The sequence below is a fragment of the Hemitrygon akajei genome, chromosome 10 (genome assembly GCF_048418815.1).
Source record: "Hemitrygon akajei chromosome 10, sHemAka1.3, whole genome shotgun sequence".
NCBI classification, from domain to species: Eukaryota; Metazoa; Chordata; class Chondrichthyes; order Myliobatiformes; family Dasyatidae; genus Hemitrygon; species Hemitrygon akajei.
The window spans coordinates 26,810,787-26,828,595 of record NC_133133.1 but is presented as its reverse complement, the minus strand read 5'-3'; the positions used below and the strand labels follow the sequence as shown (position 1 = coordinate 26,828,595).

The window sequence follows — 17,809 nt, the reverse complement described above, 5'->3', positions numbered from 1 at the left end:
CAGTAGGGTCCTTAATGATTGACGCTGCCTTCCAGTGGCACTGCTTCTTGAAGATGTGTTGAATACTGTGGAGGCTAGTATCCATGATGGAGCTGACTAATTTTACCTGAGATCAGAAAAAGCTGATTAAGCTAGCTTTTGTTCTTCATTTGAGGATTTAGCAAGAATTGGTTCATAATTATGAATATAAAAAATATTATTCTGTTCACAATTTAATTGTAGGTGATGGGAAGTGGTACAGAAACATCGATTACTATCGGATGGATGGATCCACAAGTGCACAAACAAGGAAAAAGTGGGCTGAAGAGTTCAATGATGTAACAAATGTCAGGTATTAAAATCCAAAAAGATTTTTTTGACATTAAAAACCTGCAAGCAACTGGTTCATTTTTACAGATGTGTAAATTAAAATGATAGAAAGAAATGTTACAATGATCCTCAATAGTTCTTCAGAAACTTTAATTATTGTTCACTGATTACAGAGTACTTAAATTAATTGTATTACTTAAGAATGCATATTTAATAAATTTGGATAGCTCAATAATTCAAATGTGTTTGTCTAGAGCACTAGAGGTTGAGGGGTGATCTGCTAATATTGGAGAGTAATAAGTGAGTACATGGTTTCTGTTTCTTCCCAGGATGGAAATGTCAAAAAACTGGAGGTCATAGGTTTAAAGTGCATGGGGAAAAGTTAAAGGAGATTTGTAAGACAAGTGTTTTACACAGTGATAGATGCCAGGAATAAGGTACTGGAGAGGTGGTAGAAACAGATACAACAGCAATATCTAAGAGGCATTTAGATGTCACATTAACAGGCAGGAAAGGAGGGACATGGGCAGATAGAATTTGGTATCGTGGTCATGCAGATATGGAGGGCTGAAGGGCCTGTACTGTACTTTTCTATAAGAATGAGCATTGTTAAAACAACATGCTGAACCTGTTCAAATCGCACTTGGGTAAACAGTTTGAATAGCTGATGCTTATTTTAGTTATATAGCATGCCTTAAGCCCAACTCGCCCTTGCCAACAAATGTGCCTTCCTGAAAATAGTCTCACTTGCTTACATTTGCCACATATCCCTTATAAATCATATCCATGAACCTATTCAAAAGTCTTTTAAATGTTTATAATTATATCCACTTCTACCCCTTCCCCTGATAAACTCGTTCCATTTTATTCACCACCAAGCTTTCTGTTTCTATTACGTATAGCAGTAGTTATGCTTTGTAAATGACAATACATATGATTAAACTACTCATTCCTATGTACTTAGTTGAAAATTTGAATTGGGTTTATATTTTTTTCCCTCTCCCTTCTAGTGATATTCTGAAGGGGTTGGTGTTGGGACCAATTCTTTTTATGTTGTATATCAATGATTTAGATGACAGAATAGATGGCTTTGTTGCCAAGTTTGCAGATGATAGGAAGATTGGTGGAAGGGCAGGTAGTGTTGAGGAAGGATTAGGCTGCAGAAGGATTAGGAGAATGGGCAAGAAAGTGACAAATGAAATATAATGTTGGAAAATGTATGGTGATGTATTTTGGTAGCAGAAATAAATGTACAGGTTATTTTCTAAAATGGGGAGAAGATCCAAAGATCTGAGATATAAAAGGACATGGGATTCCTTATGTAGAACACCCTAAAGGTTAACTTGCTGGTTGTCAGTGGTAAGGAAGGCAAATGCAACGTTAGCATTCATCTCAAGAGGTCTAGAATACAAGAGCTGAGGCTTTATAAGCCACTGGTGAGACCTCACCTTGAGTATTGTAAACAGTTTTGGGCCTCTCATCTAAGAAAGGATGTGCTGGACTTGACAGGGTTCTGAGGAGGTTCACAAGGATAATTCCTGGAATAAAAGGAATATCATACTAGGAACGTTTGATGGCTCTAGGTCTGTACTTGCTGGAATTTAGAAGGATGAGAGGGGATCTCTTTGAAACCTTTTGAATGTTGAAAGGCCTAGACAGAGTAGATGTGGAAAAGATGTTTCCCATGGTGGGGGAGAATAGGACAAGAAGGCACAGCCTCAGGATAGAGGGACGACCATTTAAAACAGAGATGCGGAGAAATTTCTTTAGTCAGAGGGTGGTGAATTTGTGACCACAGGTAGCTGTGAAGACCTGGTCGTTGGGTGTACTTAAGGCGAGATTGATTCTTGATCGGACACAACATCAAAGGTTATGGGGAGGGGGGCTGAGGAAGGGACAATAGGATTCAACCATGATTGAATGGCAGAGCAGACTCGGTGGGCCAAGTAGCCTAATTCTGCTCCTATGACTTATGATCTTATCATCTTATTAAAATTTTTGTTTCATTACTCTTGACTTCTTGAATTTTAACATCTCTGTGCAATCATTTCCTACAGAGGCCGTCTATTCATCATTTCCACAAAAGCTGGTTCACTGGGGATTAATCTTGTGGCTGCCAACCGTGTCATAATTTTTGATGCCTCTTGGAATCCATCTTACGATATCCAGAGCATCTTTCGTGTGTATCGTTTTGGACAGATAAAGCCCGTCTTTGTGTACAGATTCTTGGCTCAGGTAAAAAATTATATATATTTTAAAGATTGTTTGAATTGAAATTATTGTATACAAATTCTTGAAAGATTAAATAATTTGATGATGATCAGAAGCTTTGATACTTTCCTAGTTTTTCCATAAAAATGAGTGCAAGGAGAGCTTTCCTTTTTTAATGTTTCAATATTGAGGAACTTTGTATCATCAGAAACACGAGCACACTGAAGGAACCTAGCAGGTCAGACAGCATCTATGAAAAAAAGAAACAGTTGCCATTTTGAGCCAAGAGCTTTTATCATGAGTCTTGAAGAGAGTCTTGGCTTGAAATGTCGACTATTTATCCAACTCCATATCTGCTGCCGGACCTTCCAAGTTCTAGCATTTTATGTGTATTGCTCTGGATTTCCAGAATCTGCATTTGATGCAAATAGATGAAAAATTAGATTGTTGTTCTTTCCTCTGTGTATTTAGAATTAAATGAATTTAAATCTTTGTGTAGGTATATTAGTATTTTCCTATAAGGTATTCTTAAAATTTGATGTAAGTTTTTTTTCCTCCCCATGCTTCATTTTTAAAATTTTCCTTCATTTTTCCTTTTATTGGGCTCCCTACTTGGGTATTCTTAGTGTAATATGTAGGTTATGAAATACTACCCTCAACCTAAATAGAAAATAGTATAGAGTAGTGCTTTCAACCTTGAAATAGAAAATACAGGTAAATCAAGAGTAAAGTAATCCTAAGTTTCACTATTAGATTCAGCTGGTAACTGTTTAACTTTGGCAAAGTTGAATTAGCTTTAGCTTACTTCCCTTATGAAATTGGCATAGGGGAGTCTTGCTAAATTTGAAGTAATTTATGTTGAAGATTGAGTACTACTGCAAGTGATGTATTTTTAGGTTTTATGCGCTTCCAGGCATTTAGAAGGAATTTATTTTCTGGAGCTTATTTGCTTCTTTTTCGATTGTATCCAAATAATAGCAGAAAGCAGTGTGAAGGGGTTGAACATGATTTCCTCGTACTTTTAAATTCCACATTTTGAATGCTTCTCCTTAAATAATGCCTATATCGAGGTTCTTAAGTAGGCAAACAAGGGTAGAAAAAGTAATTTACATTCTTTGGTTTTTTTTTAAAACTTGTGTATTTATGTGAAATGTTACACTTCTGTACAGTTGCAGTGTGTTAAGGAAGAATTTTCATCCTAAAATTATTAGCACATCTGTTTTTTTTAAAAAAATGCCTGAAATATTTGTGGCAGTGCATTTTCATTGTTTGTTTCTCAGCATCCTCCTATTCAGTTGTATTTAATTTCTGGGTACCATGGGTAAATAAATTTATAATGAAACATGCTGTTGATTCTTTTAGTAAAATATCTTTGTAATGATTTGCTTCTCAAAGCAAACTGTTTCATTGTATTCTACAACTATACAGCTTTACCACATGTGATCCATCAATTAGCTGTGATTTGAACTAGCTGTAACTAACGGAAGCAGGACTTGACTCCATGAGTAAGATATTTTGTAAATGGTGTCAGGCAATAGCTACTGTTCCGAGAAGCATTTGAAAGACCTGAAGGGAAATGCATTCAAACTCCAGCATCTGGCCTGTTTATTTAACCCTTGCAGGAACTTAATTCAAAAGTGACTTTGGAGTAATTGTCACACATCGCACTTGCTACTGATGCTCTTTGATATTTTGATTGGCTAAATATGGCAGAAGTGAATTTGTGATGTGTAACAGAGTGCATTCGGCACGCACACTCCATACTTGTGCATTTACACGCGCGCAATCATTCCCTAGTCATTCTGCTGTTGTTGCGCTGAGTGTCTGCACTTCAGCTTCTCCCTGGTTTATTCTTATAATGGGTCCTAACCCAAGCTGATGCGCTTAGGGTGGCTTTACGGTGCCTTTCCTGCCATACATGGTGGAATACTCCATTTCTTTAGTAATGGGGATATGTAAATATGTACATGTTGTTTGCATACCATATTTAAGGTAGATACTTTTATTTTGTAATATGATTGTAACTACATTGTGGGGTGCTTCATATTCCAATTCATGTGAGGTCTTAAGTTAACTTTGTTGATAACTAAAGATGGTATGTCCTTGGGTTGAATAAAAAGGGGTTCATTGCCCTCGTTGATGAGAGATGAGGGCTGTGAGGAGTCCACACTGGAGAAAAGTAGTATGGAGCTATTATGGCATTTTCTGGAAGATAACTTTTTGTAGATATTGGCAGTTTTTTTGCTATTTTCGCTAATTTTATATGTTTGATTTTTGATAAACATCCTTGCACTAATTTTATTTCTTTTGTACCCACATATTTCATAGGTTTATTGAAAGCATACCAATCTCTGGGTAAATAGCTTCTGTGATCACATCCCAATTGTGTGTTATAGATTCCTCCATCTTGTTCAAACCTGCTCATTTCACTTCTTAGTATTTGGGGTCACTGAGAGGCTCAGGGACAAAGTCAAAGAGAACACATCATTGACACAACTTCTAAACAAGCAGCTGTTCTCTCTCGTGAGTCTGTGCATCTTTAAGTGCCATCTGTTACTGAAGCACTCTATTCTTAGCTGTGTTGAAGCGGGATGAACTCTAGCATCTCTCTTCAGAATTTGTGCTCTTCCAGAGTACTTAATTTTGTTGCATTGAGAAGGAGCACTTAATGGGCCGCCTGTTTGGAACTGGCCATGCTGGACCTCTTCCATGTTCTCGGTGACATCCTTGACACCGCTCTTGGAACTCTTGCTGGGTTTACTGGGCTCCTTGACTTTCTTGCTTTTATTCGGCATCCTGCTGTATTCGCTCCCTGGTCTCTACTTCCCTTTATCCACTCGAGCTTTTCACTGCCCAGTGACTAAAGAAAATAATGGCTGAAGTTGCTTAGCACTTTAGTGCAAGGGTGTTTATTACATGTGTCAAAAATCAAACTTACAAAAATTAGCGAAAATAGCAAAAAAAACTGCCAATATCTACAAAAAGATACCTTCCAGAAAATGCTATAATAGCTCCATACTACTTTTGTCCAGCATGGACTCCTCACTGCCCCTACCTCTCACTCACTGAGGGCAATGAACCCCTTTTTATTCAAAACTAGGACATAACCATCTTTAGTTACCAACAAAGCTAACTTAAGACCACACAGGAATTGGAATATGATGCACCCCACAATGTACTTACAAAATATATACACATTAAATACAAACAATATATACACATTTCTACATTCCCATTACTAAAGAAATTGAATATTCTGCTATGTATGGCAGGAAAGGCACCGTGAAGCCAACCCGAGCGCATCAACCTGGTTTAGGACCCATTATGAGAACATACTGGGGAAGACATTGAAGTGTGTACAATCAGCGCATTGACAGCAGAATAACAAGGCAATGTTTGTGTGGGTAAACACGCCTGTGAAAAGTGTGTGTTTACCTAGTGCTCTCCATCACATAATGTATTGCAGTTGAAATCCTACATGTGATTATTTTCTCTAAGGCTGCTCAATCAAATAAGTGAAGCAAAATCTTTTCTGATAAGTCAGTATTGCTATCAGGTGGACTGTGGAGGGCTTGCGCTTAGAGAGTATTTGAAGAAACATAAAATTCTATATTGCTTTTAAATACAGGGAACCATGGAGGAAAAGATTTATGATCGTCAAGTAACAAAACAGTCACTTTCATTCCGTGTAGTCGACCAGCAACAGATTGAACGTCACTTCACAATGAATGAGTTGACTGAACTCTACACCTTTGAACCAGATCAGCTAGATGATCCAAACTCTGAAAAGAAGAAGAAAAGAGATACTCCTGTTTTGCCCAAGGTTTGCTCCTTTACTTGTATCAATGTTCATCAATAAATATTTTTCATATTTACATTTCACTCTCAAATAGGAAACCTTGATCAAGAATTTCACTTTCATCTTATTATCTATCATTGACAGCAAGGTGCTTCTGGAGCAGAGGTTCTTAATCTTTTTTTTTCATGCCATGAACCCCAACCAGTAAGCGAGAGGTCCATGGAGCCCAGGTTGGGAACCCGTGATCTAGAGTGATGAGCTAGAAGAGAGAACAGTGGAAAATGAAGACAGGGTGGTCAAAGTATCTTTGCAATAGAGGTAGAGGGAATGGTAGCCAAGGAAGAAGAGAGAGACACAATTAGGGGAAAGAAAAGATTAGACTGAAAGTAAAATGATGAGAAATATAAAGATTTCTTGGTGTTGGAAAGATCCATAGAAGCGCAAAGAAAAGGGAAGATGAAGTGGATGAAAATGAGAAGAGCAGAAGATTGAAGATGAAAAGTAAGGAAATTGCCAGTAAAATGAGTACAATTCAGACCAGGGTTGGTGAGATTAAATGAAATGGATGAGAAGCAACAACGTACTGGTTGGAAATTGTTCTGGTGGCTGAATTAGATGAAAAGAAGCAGGGTTGGATGGAAATGGAGAAGAATGATGTAAGGTTTGCAGAATCTTTCTTGTGGGAGATGTGCCGCCAGGCGTTTTTAATAGTTGACAGCTTGAGATTATTCTTTGGCACCAGGGCTGAAAAACCAATCCACTGTTTGGTTGGATAATAGCTGCCATCATGCTATGTTGGTTAGGTCACCCTTAAGTGCTACAATTGATGTCTGTGCATTATGCCAGATGTTTTACTGAGAATGGTGTACTTCAGATGAATTATAAATGTTGTAAATTTAAATTGATATTAACCATTATGCTTCTGTTAAGTCTATTGTCAAATGGCAGTTCAGATCAAGGATTAAAAATATAATTGAAATACTTTATATTTTAGAAATAATAGTATAAGTTTTGTGGACTTCCTGCAATGTTCAGCTGTTGGTACTAAAATCCTGCTGTTTGTGCTTTCAACTGAAGATAAAACGTTTGGCACTTCATCTGTAAATATTGTAAATTATTATTACATTGTCATACAGGTATTTTGCAGTTAGTAAATGTAACTTGCAATAGCAAAAGTTTTAAATTGAGTAGTGTTTGTAATCAACCTTTGACTTATGGCAAGATCTTAAATTGTAAAAAGGTTTTCAGAAAAGTGGCCTTTGAGGGCTTGCAGTGAAAATATCAGAGAAAAATGAAGTTCTATCTTAAACTGTTGTGAAGAAATTTCAGAGTGAAAGCCTTCTTGTTGCTGCATTTTACATAGTTTATGTTTTTAGTTTATGTGCATTTATTTATTTAGCAATACTATGCGGACTAGGCCTTCTAGCCCTTCAGGCCATGCTGCCCCAACAACCCCACAACCTAATCACAGCCTAATCTCAGGACAATTAACAGTGACTACCTACCTGCTACGTCTTTGGACTGTGCAAGGTAACCAGAGGACCTGGAGAAAATCTGTATGTTCCTCCTTACAGAATAGAACTTCAAACTACAGAATTCCCCAAGCTGTAATACTGCCACTCTAACCATTACATTACTGTGTTGTCACAGTTTGACCGCAGTATTCCTTTCCCACTTAAATCAGAACATATTGTTTATTATGCTAACATTTACGATTATTATTATTATCATGTTGCGTTCAATGTATAGCACCAAACTTGGGGAAAGCACCTCACCAAGTTTAGAACCTGGAATGCAGGGCAGGAATTAGCCTTTTGGCCATGATGGCTCTGCCGGCCATGATGCCATTTAAACTGCACTTCTGCCTCCATGTGGTCTGTAACTTCATTCCCTGTCTGTTCATAGGATGTCTAAGTGTCTCTTAAATATTGTTATATGTTCTTCCAATGCTCCCTCGACAACAGTTTTGTCTAAATTTTTTTAATCTCTTGATAATTCTGTTTGCATTTTGGGAGGACAAATCTGGGTAGGACTTGCACAGTGAATGATAGGACACTGAGATGTGTGGTAGAACAAAAGGACTTGGGAAAACAGGCCCACTATTCTTTGACAATTGCTCACAGGTAGATGATGACATAAAGAGAGCTTTTGGCATGTTGCCTTCATAAATATGGACATTGAGTACAGGAGTTTGGATATTATGTTGAAGTTGTATGTTGGTGAGACCAAATTTAGAGTATTGTGTGTAGTTCTGGTCACTTACCTTAAGGAGATATGTCAGGAAGGTTGAAAGATAAAAATTTACAAGCATGTTCCCAGGGCTTGAGGTCTGGAATTACATGGATAAGTTGGAAAGATTAGGACTGTATTCCCTGGAGCACAGAAGATTGAGGGGAGACCTTGTGAATTTATACAAAATTATATAGGGTATAATATATAGAGTAAATACATGCATGCTTTTTCTCCTTGGGGTGGGTACAGTTGGAACAAGATGTCTTAGGGTGAAAGATGAAATATTTAAGGGGAATCTGTGGGGTATCTTCAGTCAAAGGGTGGTGCAAATGTGGAATGATCTGCCAGTGGAAGCAGTAAGTATCGGTTCATTTGTAACATTTAAGTGAAGTTTGAATAGATAAATGGATGAGAAGGTATGGAGGTCTATGGTTGGAGTGTAGGTAGATCGAACTAGGCAGAAAGCCAGGCCAGCATAGATTGCATGATTTCTGCGTTGTAGTGCTCTATGACTCTATTTACTGAAGAGATTTGAATGGAGTGACTGTCAAATTTACGTTTGAAAATGTCATAACAGTGTGAATGAAAACTTGACTTCAAAACAGTATTCAAAATTTTAAGTGACACTTTTTTGGATTCTTAAATTGCTGTTTCTTGTAAGTTAGAATATTCAGTAGAACTACCTGTTAGTACACCACAGAACAGAGAATAAAGATGTAATTATGCTGCTGGATTTGATACAAAACAGTTTCAGGTGTGGATCATTGTAAGTGTTGATGTAATTCGGAAATTGATTCCAATCTGACTCCCAATCTTAGTAATACTTGGAGATATGAAAAACACATCTGGTCTCCCCATACTGTTTGAATTTGTACCAATTAATTTGTTGGTGACTTCATAAATTCCTTTTGAAATTGGCTTTGTGTTGTAAAAATGTTTGTATCTTTTGAGTTCTCTGAACATGATAAATGAGCTGTGCAGAAAACAAGAGTTCCAAGCTTGTATCAAAACTCCAATATGAATCAACTTTGTTGCTAACTGTGGTGCAATTTTTGTGATACTGGAGTTAGTTCCAGTTAACTAGCTAGCTGCCTTGATTTTTTAAAGTTAACTAAAACATCTGAAAAGATGAAAATATTTCACAAAAATTCCCCCCTCACGTATTACCAAGAACTGAGGAAAGCTCTCAGAGACAGTTTCCCTCCAATTTCCTCAGCATCACATAATTTATACAGTGCTCAATAAAAATTGAAAACTCTGGAGACCTCACTTCATTGATACAAACTGTCACTGTCTTGAAGGATCTGCTCTGCTATTAAATAAAAACAAGACCATGATCAACCAAAACACAGTTTGAGCCTATGAGCAATTCTTTTGATGCATGTGTCAAGTTCAAAAGTGGATTTGGGTTGGGCTAGCCAGATTCTGAGTAATTGGTCTGTTGCCTTTATGGCATTTGTTTAGTTTATAATATTTTCGCTTTAGTAATTCGTTTGTTAGCATTTTTTAGTTAAAGTTAGGATGGTTTAAAGTAAATTCATTGTCTGTGATATATCGCGGCATGCGATGACGTCACATCCGGTTTCGCCACGTCTTATGGGAAAATACCGGTTTGGAGAAACGGGAAGGAGGGGGCTCACATGTGCAGGATCAGCGCAAGAAAAGTTGTCTTTCTACGCATTAGAAACATAGTGAAGCAACGCCTTTTCACCATATGTTAATGTGGAAGAATGAACAGTAAACAGTTAATCTTACTGCGATCCTGTTTTCATTGACTACGGTTTACCTCGGTGTTTAGTTCAGCGTTCTCTTACACCTGAGCGAGAACACTACAATTGGCATGAGGTGGCCACTTTATTTGATAGGAGTGAAACCCAATGTGGTCTTCTGCTGCTGTGGCCTTTCCTCTTCAAGATTTGATATGCTGTGCTTTCAGAGATATTTTTCTGCACACCACTTGTAATAAGTGGTTAGTTGAGTTATTGTGATCTTCTTGTCAGCTTGAACCAGTCCGGCCATTCTCTGACCTTTCGATAACAAGGTGTTTTCACCCGCAGCACTGCCACTTGTTAGATGTTTTTTTGCATCATTCTCTGTAAACTCTAGAGTCTATTGTAGTGGTCGTCAACCAGTCGATCACGATCAACCGGTCGATCTTTGAGACTTTCCCAGTAGATCCCGGAAAAAAATAAAAATGCGCACCAGGCAGAAAAGACCGGAAGTAAAACCCGGAAACAACCTCTCCCCACAAACAGCTCTCCACAGCGGGAGCACCGCTACATCACCATTACCCTAATTGGCATCAACCTATCTTTATAATGCAGACATCCCACCTCTCCCGGAAGTTCCGGGAGTCTCCCGCATATTGATAGCGGCTCCCTGACGCCTGCAAATTATATACAATATCCTGGAAATCGATTTTTTTGAGAGAGACAGTGAAAGAGAGAGCGCACCATGGCAGTGTTCCAAGAAAAAAGAAAATATAGAACGTACTTCACCCCAGACTACTCTAAAGTGTATCCCTGCTTAATAGGGGTCAAAAATAATGACAGTGCTGTTCACTGCACTGATTGCAACAGTGACTTTTCTATTGCCCATGGTGGGTTAAAATGTAAAAGACACTTTGAGATGAGTTTAACAGGAGTCATTCGTTCATTATCATAGCTAACATTATTTAAGCTAGCTTGCTAGCTGCTAAGGAGCTACTCTATTGCAGACATCCCATCTCTTCCGGGAGTCTCCCGCAAATTGATGGTGCTACCTCCCTGAAATGAGTTTTTGTAGGGTGGTATGTCTGATAATGCTCACATTACAACACTTCTCCCCCTTTAAATTCCAACATTCCCCAAATGTAAAAGAACTGGGAAACAAAAAACAGTGGTGTCATTAGCTTGCGTACCCCTGAAACTAATACTAGTGTCTCAGTAACAGTTTACCAATGTAAAACACTTGAAAAACGTGGCAGGTTCAACATTCAGTCTAACAAAGGAAACTGGCCATTCAAATATTCAGTCTGTCAGGAGGTTTGTGAGGGCACTATGCTGCAAAAGATGAAAATGATTAAATCTAAATACAGGAGCTGTCTTACTGACAGACACCTCACAGACTGTCTCAGACTGGCTGTCTGTAGTTATGAGCCAAATTTCAGCGAACTAGCAGAAAGTATTCAGCCCCAATCATCACACTGAGTGCAACAGTCAATTTTTATTCATTTATTTTTCGTGTTGAAATAAAATTAAATAATGAAACATAGAATTAAAGGTGTTGTAATACGAGCATTGTAAAAACAAGTAATACCATTTAAGATAATGGTAACATAGCAGCACTCCTGCTATGGAAAGCCGCCTGCAAAGAGAGACTGCTTCCGGGGCTGTGGGGTTCCACTTCTGGTCCCTTCTGCCACCCGGTGCGCATGCATGTGCCTAAACAATTTAGTAGGTCAATCTTGCCTTTCACCATGGCTGAGGTAGTGGATCTTGGGCTTAAAAAGGTTGGCGAACATTAGTCTACTGTGTAGGAAATTCCCAGGAGATCAGCAGTTTCTGAAATAGTCAAACCACCCTATCTGGCACCAACAAACATTCCATGGTCAAAGTCAGTTAGATCACATTTTTTCCCCATTCTGATGTTTGTTCTGAACAACAATTGAACCTCTTGACAATGCTGTGGAAGCCAAGTCTTTCAGTGTATTTAAAGTGGAAGTTGAAAAGTTCTTGATTAGTCAGTGTGTTAAAGGTTACGAGGGTGATGAGAAGGCAAAGAGAATGGGGTTGAGACAGAGAATAAATCAGCCATGATGGAATGGTGGAACTGAATGGCCTAATTCTGCTCCTATGTATTCTGGTCTTGTGTCTGCATGCTTTTGTGCACTGAGTTGCTGACACATGATTGACTAATTAGATATTTGCATTAGCAAGCAGATGTACCTAATAAAGTGGCTACTAAGTGTATTTACAAAGAGCAAGTACAGCTCAACCTAACCAAGGTCCAAAGATGCACGAATGTAACTATCTCATTGAATATTCTAACACTGCTGAAAAGAATTTTCACACACTCTTAAATCAAAATTAGGGGTTTTTCTTGTTGAGGCCATTTTAAGTATGTACTAAATCTGTGTGTAATGTAGGGAATGATGGGGATGCGGTGTGAGTTTTATGACAGCACCTGAATTGCTAATTTTTTAAATTTTGATTTAAGGATTATATTTAAGTAAAATCAAGGCACCAACAGAAATATGCTTGACAGGAAGATCTTTAAGAACCTTGATTTACAAGATGTTAAGGTGAAAGGTTGAATAAGATGAATAATATAATTTTGGGAAAAATATTTGCAACTGTCAGTCTAAAATAATGATAAATAGACATAGATGTTTAACAAATACAAATCTAAAGATGGAAAGAATAAAAGTAAAGACTTTTTTGGTATTTGATGGTGATGTAATTGTTAAGACAAAGCTGTTAATAAACTTTGAAATGCCTTCTCCAGGATAAATGAAATATGATTTAACATATGAACTAGAAGTTATCAGTTGATCAGATAACTTAAGCTATAATATTCTTTTTTATTGCATACAACTTTAAGGAGCTACTGCTCAAATAACAGCTAGTATAGAGCTTTCAGTGCTTTATGATCAAACATTAAGCACTTTATAGGATGGGAACATTACCAGTTTGTGTCAGCCACATCAGTGGGTTTGGCATTGCATTTGAGTCAGACTGGATAAGGATATTTATGTACCATATGACAATCTGGTCACCTCATGGTCACTGTAACTAAGACAATCTTTTGTTTAAATTCCAGAGTTGATTTAATTTGAATTACGTAACTTGAATTAATCTGATACCAATACCAGATTCGCAGTCATCTACCATATGCAATATTTAGATATGTACAGTGGAGTAGAACTAATTGGGATACATCAGAACCACTACATTTTGGCCCAAGTAAGCAGCTATCCTAGTTAGGTGGTTTTGTGGAAATAGTTTAAGTATAAAAAAGACAAAATTGAGTTGCAAATTATGTATTTAAATGAAATACAGAACAAATTAGAGCACTACTGCAGTATTATAGAACTGTGTATTAGTTCGTAATACTTATCAATGGTGGAATTAATCAGCTTCATGTTTTCTTTTCTGTAAATGAACAAAATCAGTGCAGACTCCTAGTGAAGGTAACGGACTTCCTTCGCACAATACTATTGACAATTGGATCCTCCAAATCTTAATTTTCACTGTAACATTCCAAGATGATTTGTCGATACCTTCAAATTCTTTGTAGTTTCTAACTTGTTGAAGTAGTGAAATTGTTTCATTTTTCACTTTTCAACCCTGAATGCTTGAAACCGGTGAGCAAAACATTTCTGAATTGTCTTCCTGCTTATTTCTCACCAACTATCAGTTGACAAAAATCACTGCTTTTGAATGCAAAACTGATGCTATTCAAAAACTGTTCGCCACAAGGATGGTTGTGTGTGTAAGGACCATAGAAGTGTATGCAACTGATGCTAGTTAAAAACTTCGGCAACAGACTCCTTAAGCAGCACAGTGTTTCAAATAAATGGAGGGAATCCCAGCTATTTTGTCGTTTAGCTTTCGTTCTTTCAGAGTTGTCCCAAATAAGTGGTTGTTTTGATTAACCGATGGCCCAATTAACTGGAATCCACTAATAACCTATGAGCTTACATCAGTCAGTCCACTTCAGGCTGAGGGAGGGAGAAAATACCAGAGGAAAGTGATTTGTAGTATATCGAAGTGGATGCTTTTACTCTTGACAGTATCTGAAGGCAGTTAAGAAAGTGGTTGAAAGGAAAGCTGAGTGAAATTGTATGTGAAGGCAGATCCTATCACTGTAGTCAGTGTTAAAATGTCTGCATGGGATGATGGAGAGATTCTGAAGATGGCAATGCAATGGAGATAAGATAAGTTGTTGTGAAACCTGCTTCAGGACTCTCCATTTGTCATGAGTTTGATGGTTATGGAATATGAAAGGTTGAAGCTCCAACTTCCAGCCAGTCAGTTGGTTTTGAAATATGAAAGAACCATGAGATTTATCCCATTGTGTTTCATGTATTAACTCAGAAATACTATGTGCTCTTGTTTAAAAATCATAAACCTCATGCATGTGTTATTTATTGTAGTATTAATAACTCATTGTGAACTTGCTGCTCTTGGATCCAGCTCAAAGATTAGAAGTTTTTGCCTCACTCTGAACTTATGAGTATATCTAGAAATCTGCTGTGTCAGGGAAGGGAAAAAACAGCTCTTGTTTGCATGGATAATTGTAGCACCACATTGCTGATCATAATAGCACTGATCAGATTGATCTAACCTGGATGTATCCTGGTAATTGGAGAACAAAGTGGCCATGTAACATATACCTCAGTTTTCCAACAGTGATCTCATTGTTTCATGTCACTGGCAATTTATAATCACTAATAGCAAATAGAACAGTATAGCTGAGGTAATTCTTTGTTGTTTAGATCATGATGGTTGATAATTTTAATTTGCAGCAAAGTAATAGTGATTATAGTTGGAGAGCTTTGAATAATATCAGTATGATTTATCTTAATGAACAATGTATCTCAAGTTCACAATTCCATAACATGCATTAGTATGGTAGAAAATTGTCACTGAATTGAAGCAGATGGAAGCTCATTGACTTGTGAAATTTCATTATTTGTTTACTGGAGCTGGGGTTTATAAGGCTTGTGTAAATTATTATGGAGTTCTGCTGGGTGGGAGGTCCAGAGAAATAAGTCTTACAATTTCCTTCTCATGTTGACAAGTTTTATTGTCTGACCCTGGTTGTACTGGGTCAAAGTCATAAAACTGATCAACCTGAAGGAAATCATGTGGCAGAGGAGATGCCTTCAAGATCCAAATATCTAAATTTTAATCTAATATTAAGTTTAAGTTCAAGGCAAAAATGTACGTAGTTGATTCGTGATAATTGAGCAGGTCGAGCAGTATTTGCATGTGTTTTGGGTATGGGGAGAGGATTGTCAACTATTCAAGTCAAAACCCTGCATCCGGGCTTTAACCTCCTCTTCCAGAACCAACCCCCCCCCCACCACAGATCAGATGATACTTGCCTACTGAGTTCCTCCAACCAATCTGATTTTTTTGCTCCATATTCCGGCGTCTATAGCACCGACAAATGAAATAAATAACTGATGTACACTGGAAGTAATCCTGATGTCAGTTTTAGAAATTGGCAAGAAATCGAACATTGTCTGTCTAGCAGAATCCATTGGAATTCTTTCACATGGAATGACGCTACTTAGGTGTCATATGAATGCAATAACCAAAGCAGAAGCAGGAATAGCCCATTTTTGACACTTGTGGCTGCTCCACCATTTATTAATACCATGACTAATTCACCACATTCTTGCTTTGACTAGATACCTCCAAATTTCTGTAACATCTAAAATCTGTGTCCATTCTGTCAGTGTACTTTGACTTCCTGAAATGCCAAGTGAAGAAATAAGATTGTGAGAAGTAACAAATTCTACTGGACAAGTTGGACTGATGAGCTTTATAGTGGGGTATGGTCAAGTGTTTACTGTTTTGTTGCTGAAAATTGGATCATAATGTATTCAAGTTTACTCATAATACAGTGCTGGGGTTAGTGAGGGGTGCAAAGTGATTGAAAGGGAATATAGAAAGTTTATTCACAAGAAATATTTGTTAATTGGAGATCAACAATTAAATGTAAGCTTTAAGAAAGATTTGATGTTCATGTGAATAAGTCACAATGGTAGTGTGCAGGTATAAAACATAGGAAAACAAATGTTAGAGTCATGGAATGGTAGATAGTACAGCACAGAAATGGGCTCTTTGGTCCATCTAGTCTATGCCCAAGCCATTTAAACTGCCTACTCCCATCAACCTGCACTGGGACCATGGCTCTCCATACCTCTACCATCCATGTACCAGTCCAAACTTCTCTTAAGTGTTGAAATAGAACTTGCATGAACCACTTGTGCTGGCAGCTCGTTCCACATTCTCATGACCCTCTGAGTGAAGAAATTTCCCCTCTGGTTGTAGTCCCACCCAACCTCAGTGGAAAAAACTTATTCTTGTAAGCAGAACAAGTGCTCCATCTGCCCTTACACTTCCTCCCTCACCACCATTCGGGCCCCAGACAATCCTTCCAAGTGAGGTGACACTTCACCTGTGAGTCTGCTGGTGTGATATACTGTGTCCAGTGCTCCTGGTGCAGCCTTCTATATATTGGTGAGACCCGATGCAGACTGCGAGACTGTTTCGTTGAACACCTGCGCTCTGTCCGCCAGAGGAACCAGGATCTCCCAATGGCCACACATTTTAATTCCACGTCCCTTTACCATTCGGATATGACAATCCATGGCCTCCTCTACTGTCAAGATGAAGCCATGCTCAGGTTGGAGGAACAACACCTTATGTTCTGTCTGGGTAGCCTCCAACCTGATGGCATGAACACTGATTTCTCTAACTTCAGTTAATGCCCCTCCTCCCCTTCTTACCCCATCCCTGATTTATTTATTCCCCCCCCCTTTTTTTCTCTCTCTGCCCATCACTCTTTGCCTGTTCTCCATCTCCCTCTGGTGCTGTCCTCCCCCTTTCTCCCTAGGCCTCCCATCCCATGATCCTTTCCCTTCTCCAGGTCTGTATCCCTTTTGCCAATCACCTTTCCAGCTCTTAGCTTCACCCCACCCCTTCCTGACTTTTCTAACTTCCATTAATGCCCCTCCTCGCCTTCTTACCCCATCCCAAATTTTTAATTTTTTTTTCTCTCTTTTCCTCTCACAATAACTCCTGGCCTGTTCTCCATCTTCCTCTGGTGCTCCCCTCCCCTTTCTTTCTTCCAAGGCTTTCCGTCCTATGATACTCCCCCTTCTTCAGCCTTGTACCCCTTTTGCCAATCAACTTCCCAGCTTTTAGCTTCATCCCTCCCTCTTTTGTCTTCTCCTATCATTTCGAGTCATCCCCCTCCCACTTTCAAATCTCTTACTATCTCTTTTTTCCGTTAGTCCTGACGAAGGGTCTCGACCCGAAACGTCGATTGTACTTCTTCCTATAGATGCTGCCTGACCTGCTGCGTTTCACCAGCATTTTGTGTGTGTTGCTGGAAAAAGCTTGCTTGCTTTTACCCTATCTATATCTATATCCCTTAAAATTTTGTATATCTCTGTCAGATCTCCTCTCAATCTTCTATGTTCAAAGGAATAAAGCCCTAACCTATTTGAACTTTCCTTTTAATTCAGGTTGTCCAGACCCA

The 17,809-nt window shown here is 38.3% G+C and overlaps 1 protein-coding gene across 7 annotated transcripts in view; it reads left to right on the top strand.

Moving 5' to 3' along the window:
- atrx (ATRX chromatin remodeler) overlaps positions 1-17,809 on the top strand; it is a 196,316-nt gene that overhangs the window by 158,320 nt on the left and 20,187 nt on the right. For all 7 annotated transcript variants that reach the window (XM_073057943.1, XM_073057939.1, XM_073057942.1 and 4 more), the window contains 3 exons: positions 223-331; positions 2,367-2,544; positions 6,149-6,343. In XM_073057943.1, coding sequence (XP_072914044.1) covers positions 223-331; positions 2,367-2,544; positions 6,149-6,343 — 482 coding nt within the window. The remainder of the gene's footprint in view (positions 1-222; positions 332-2,366; positions 2,545-6,148; positions 6,344-17,809) is intronic.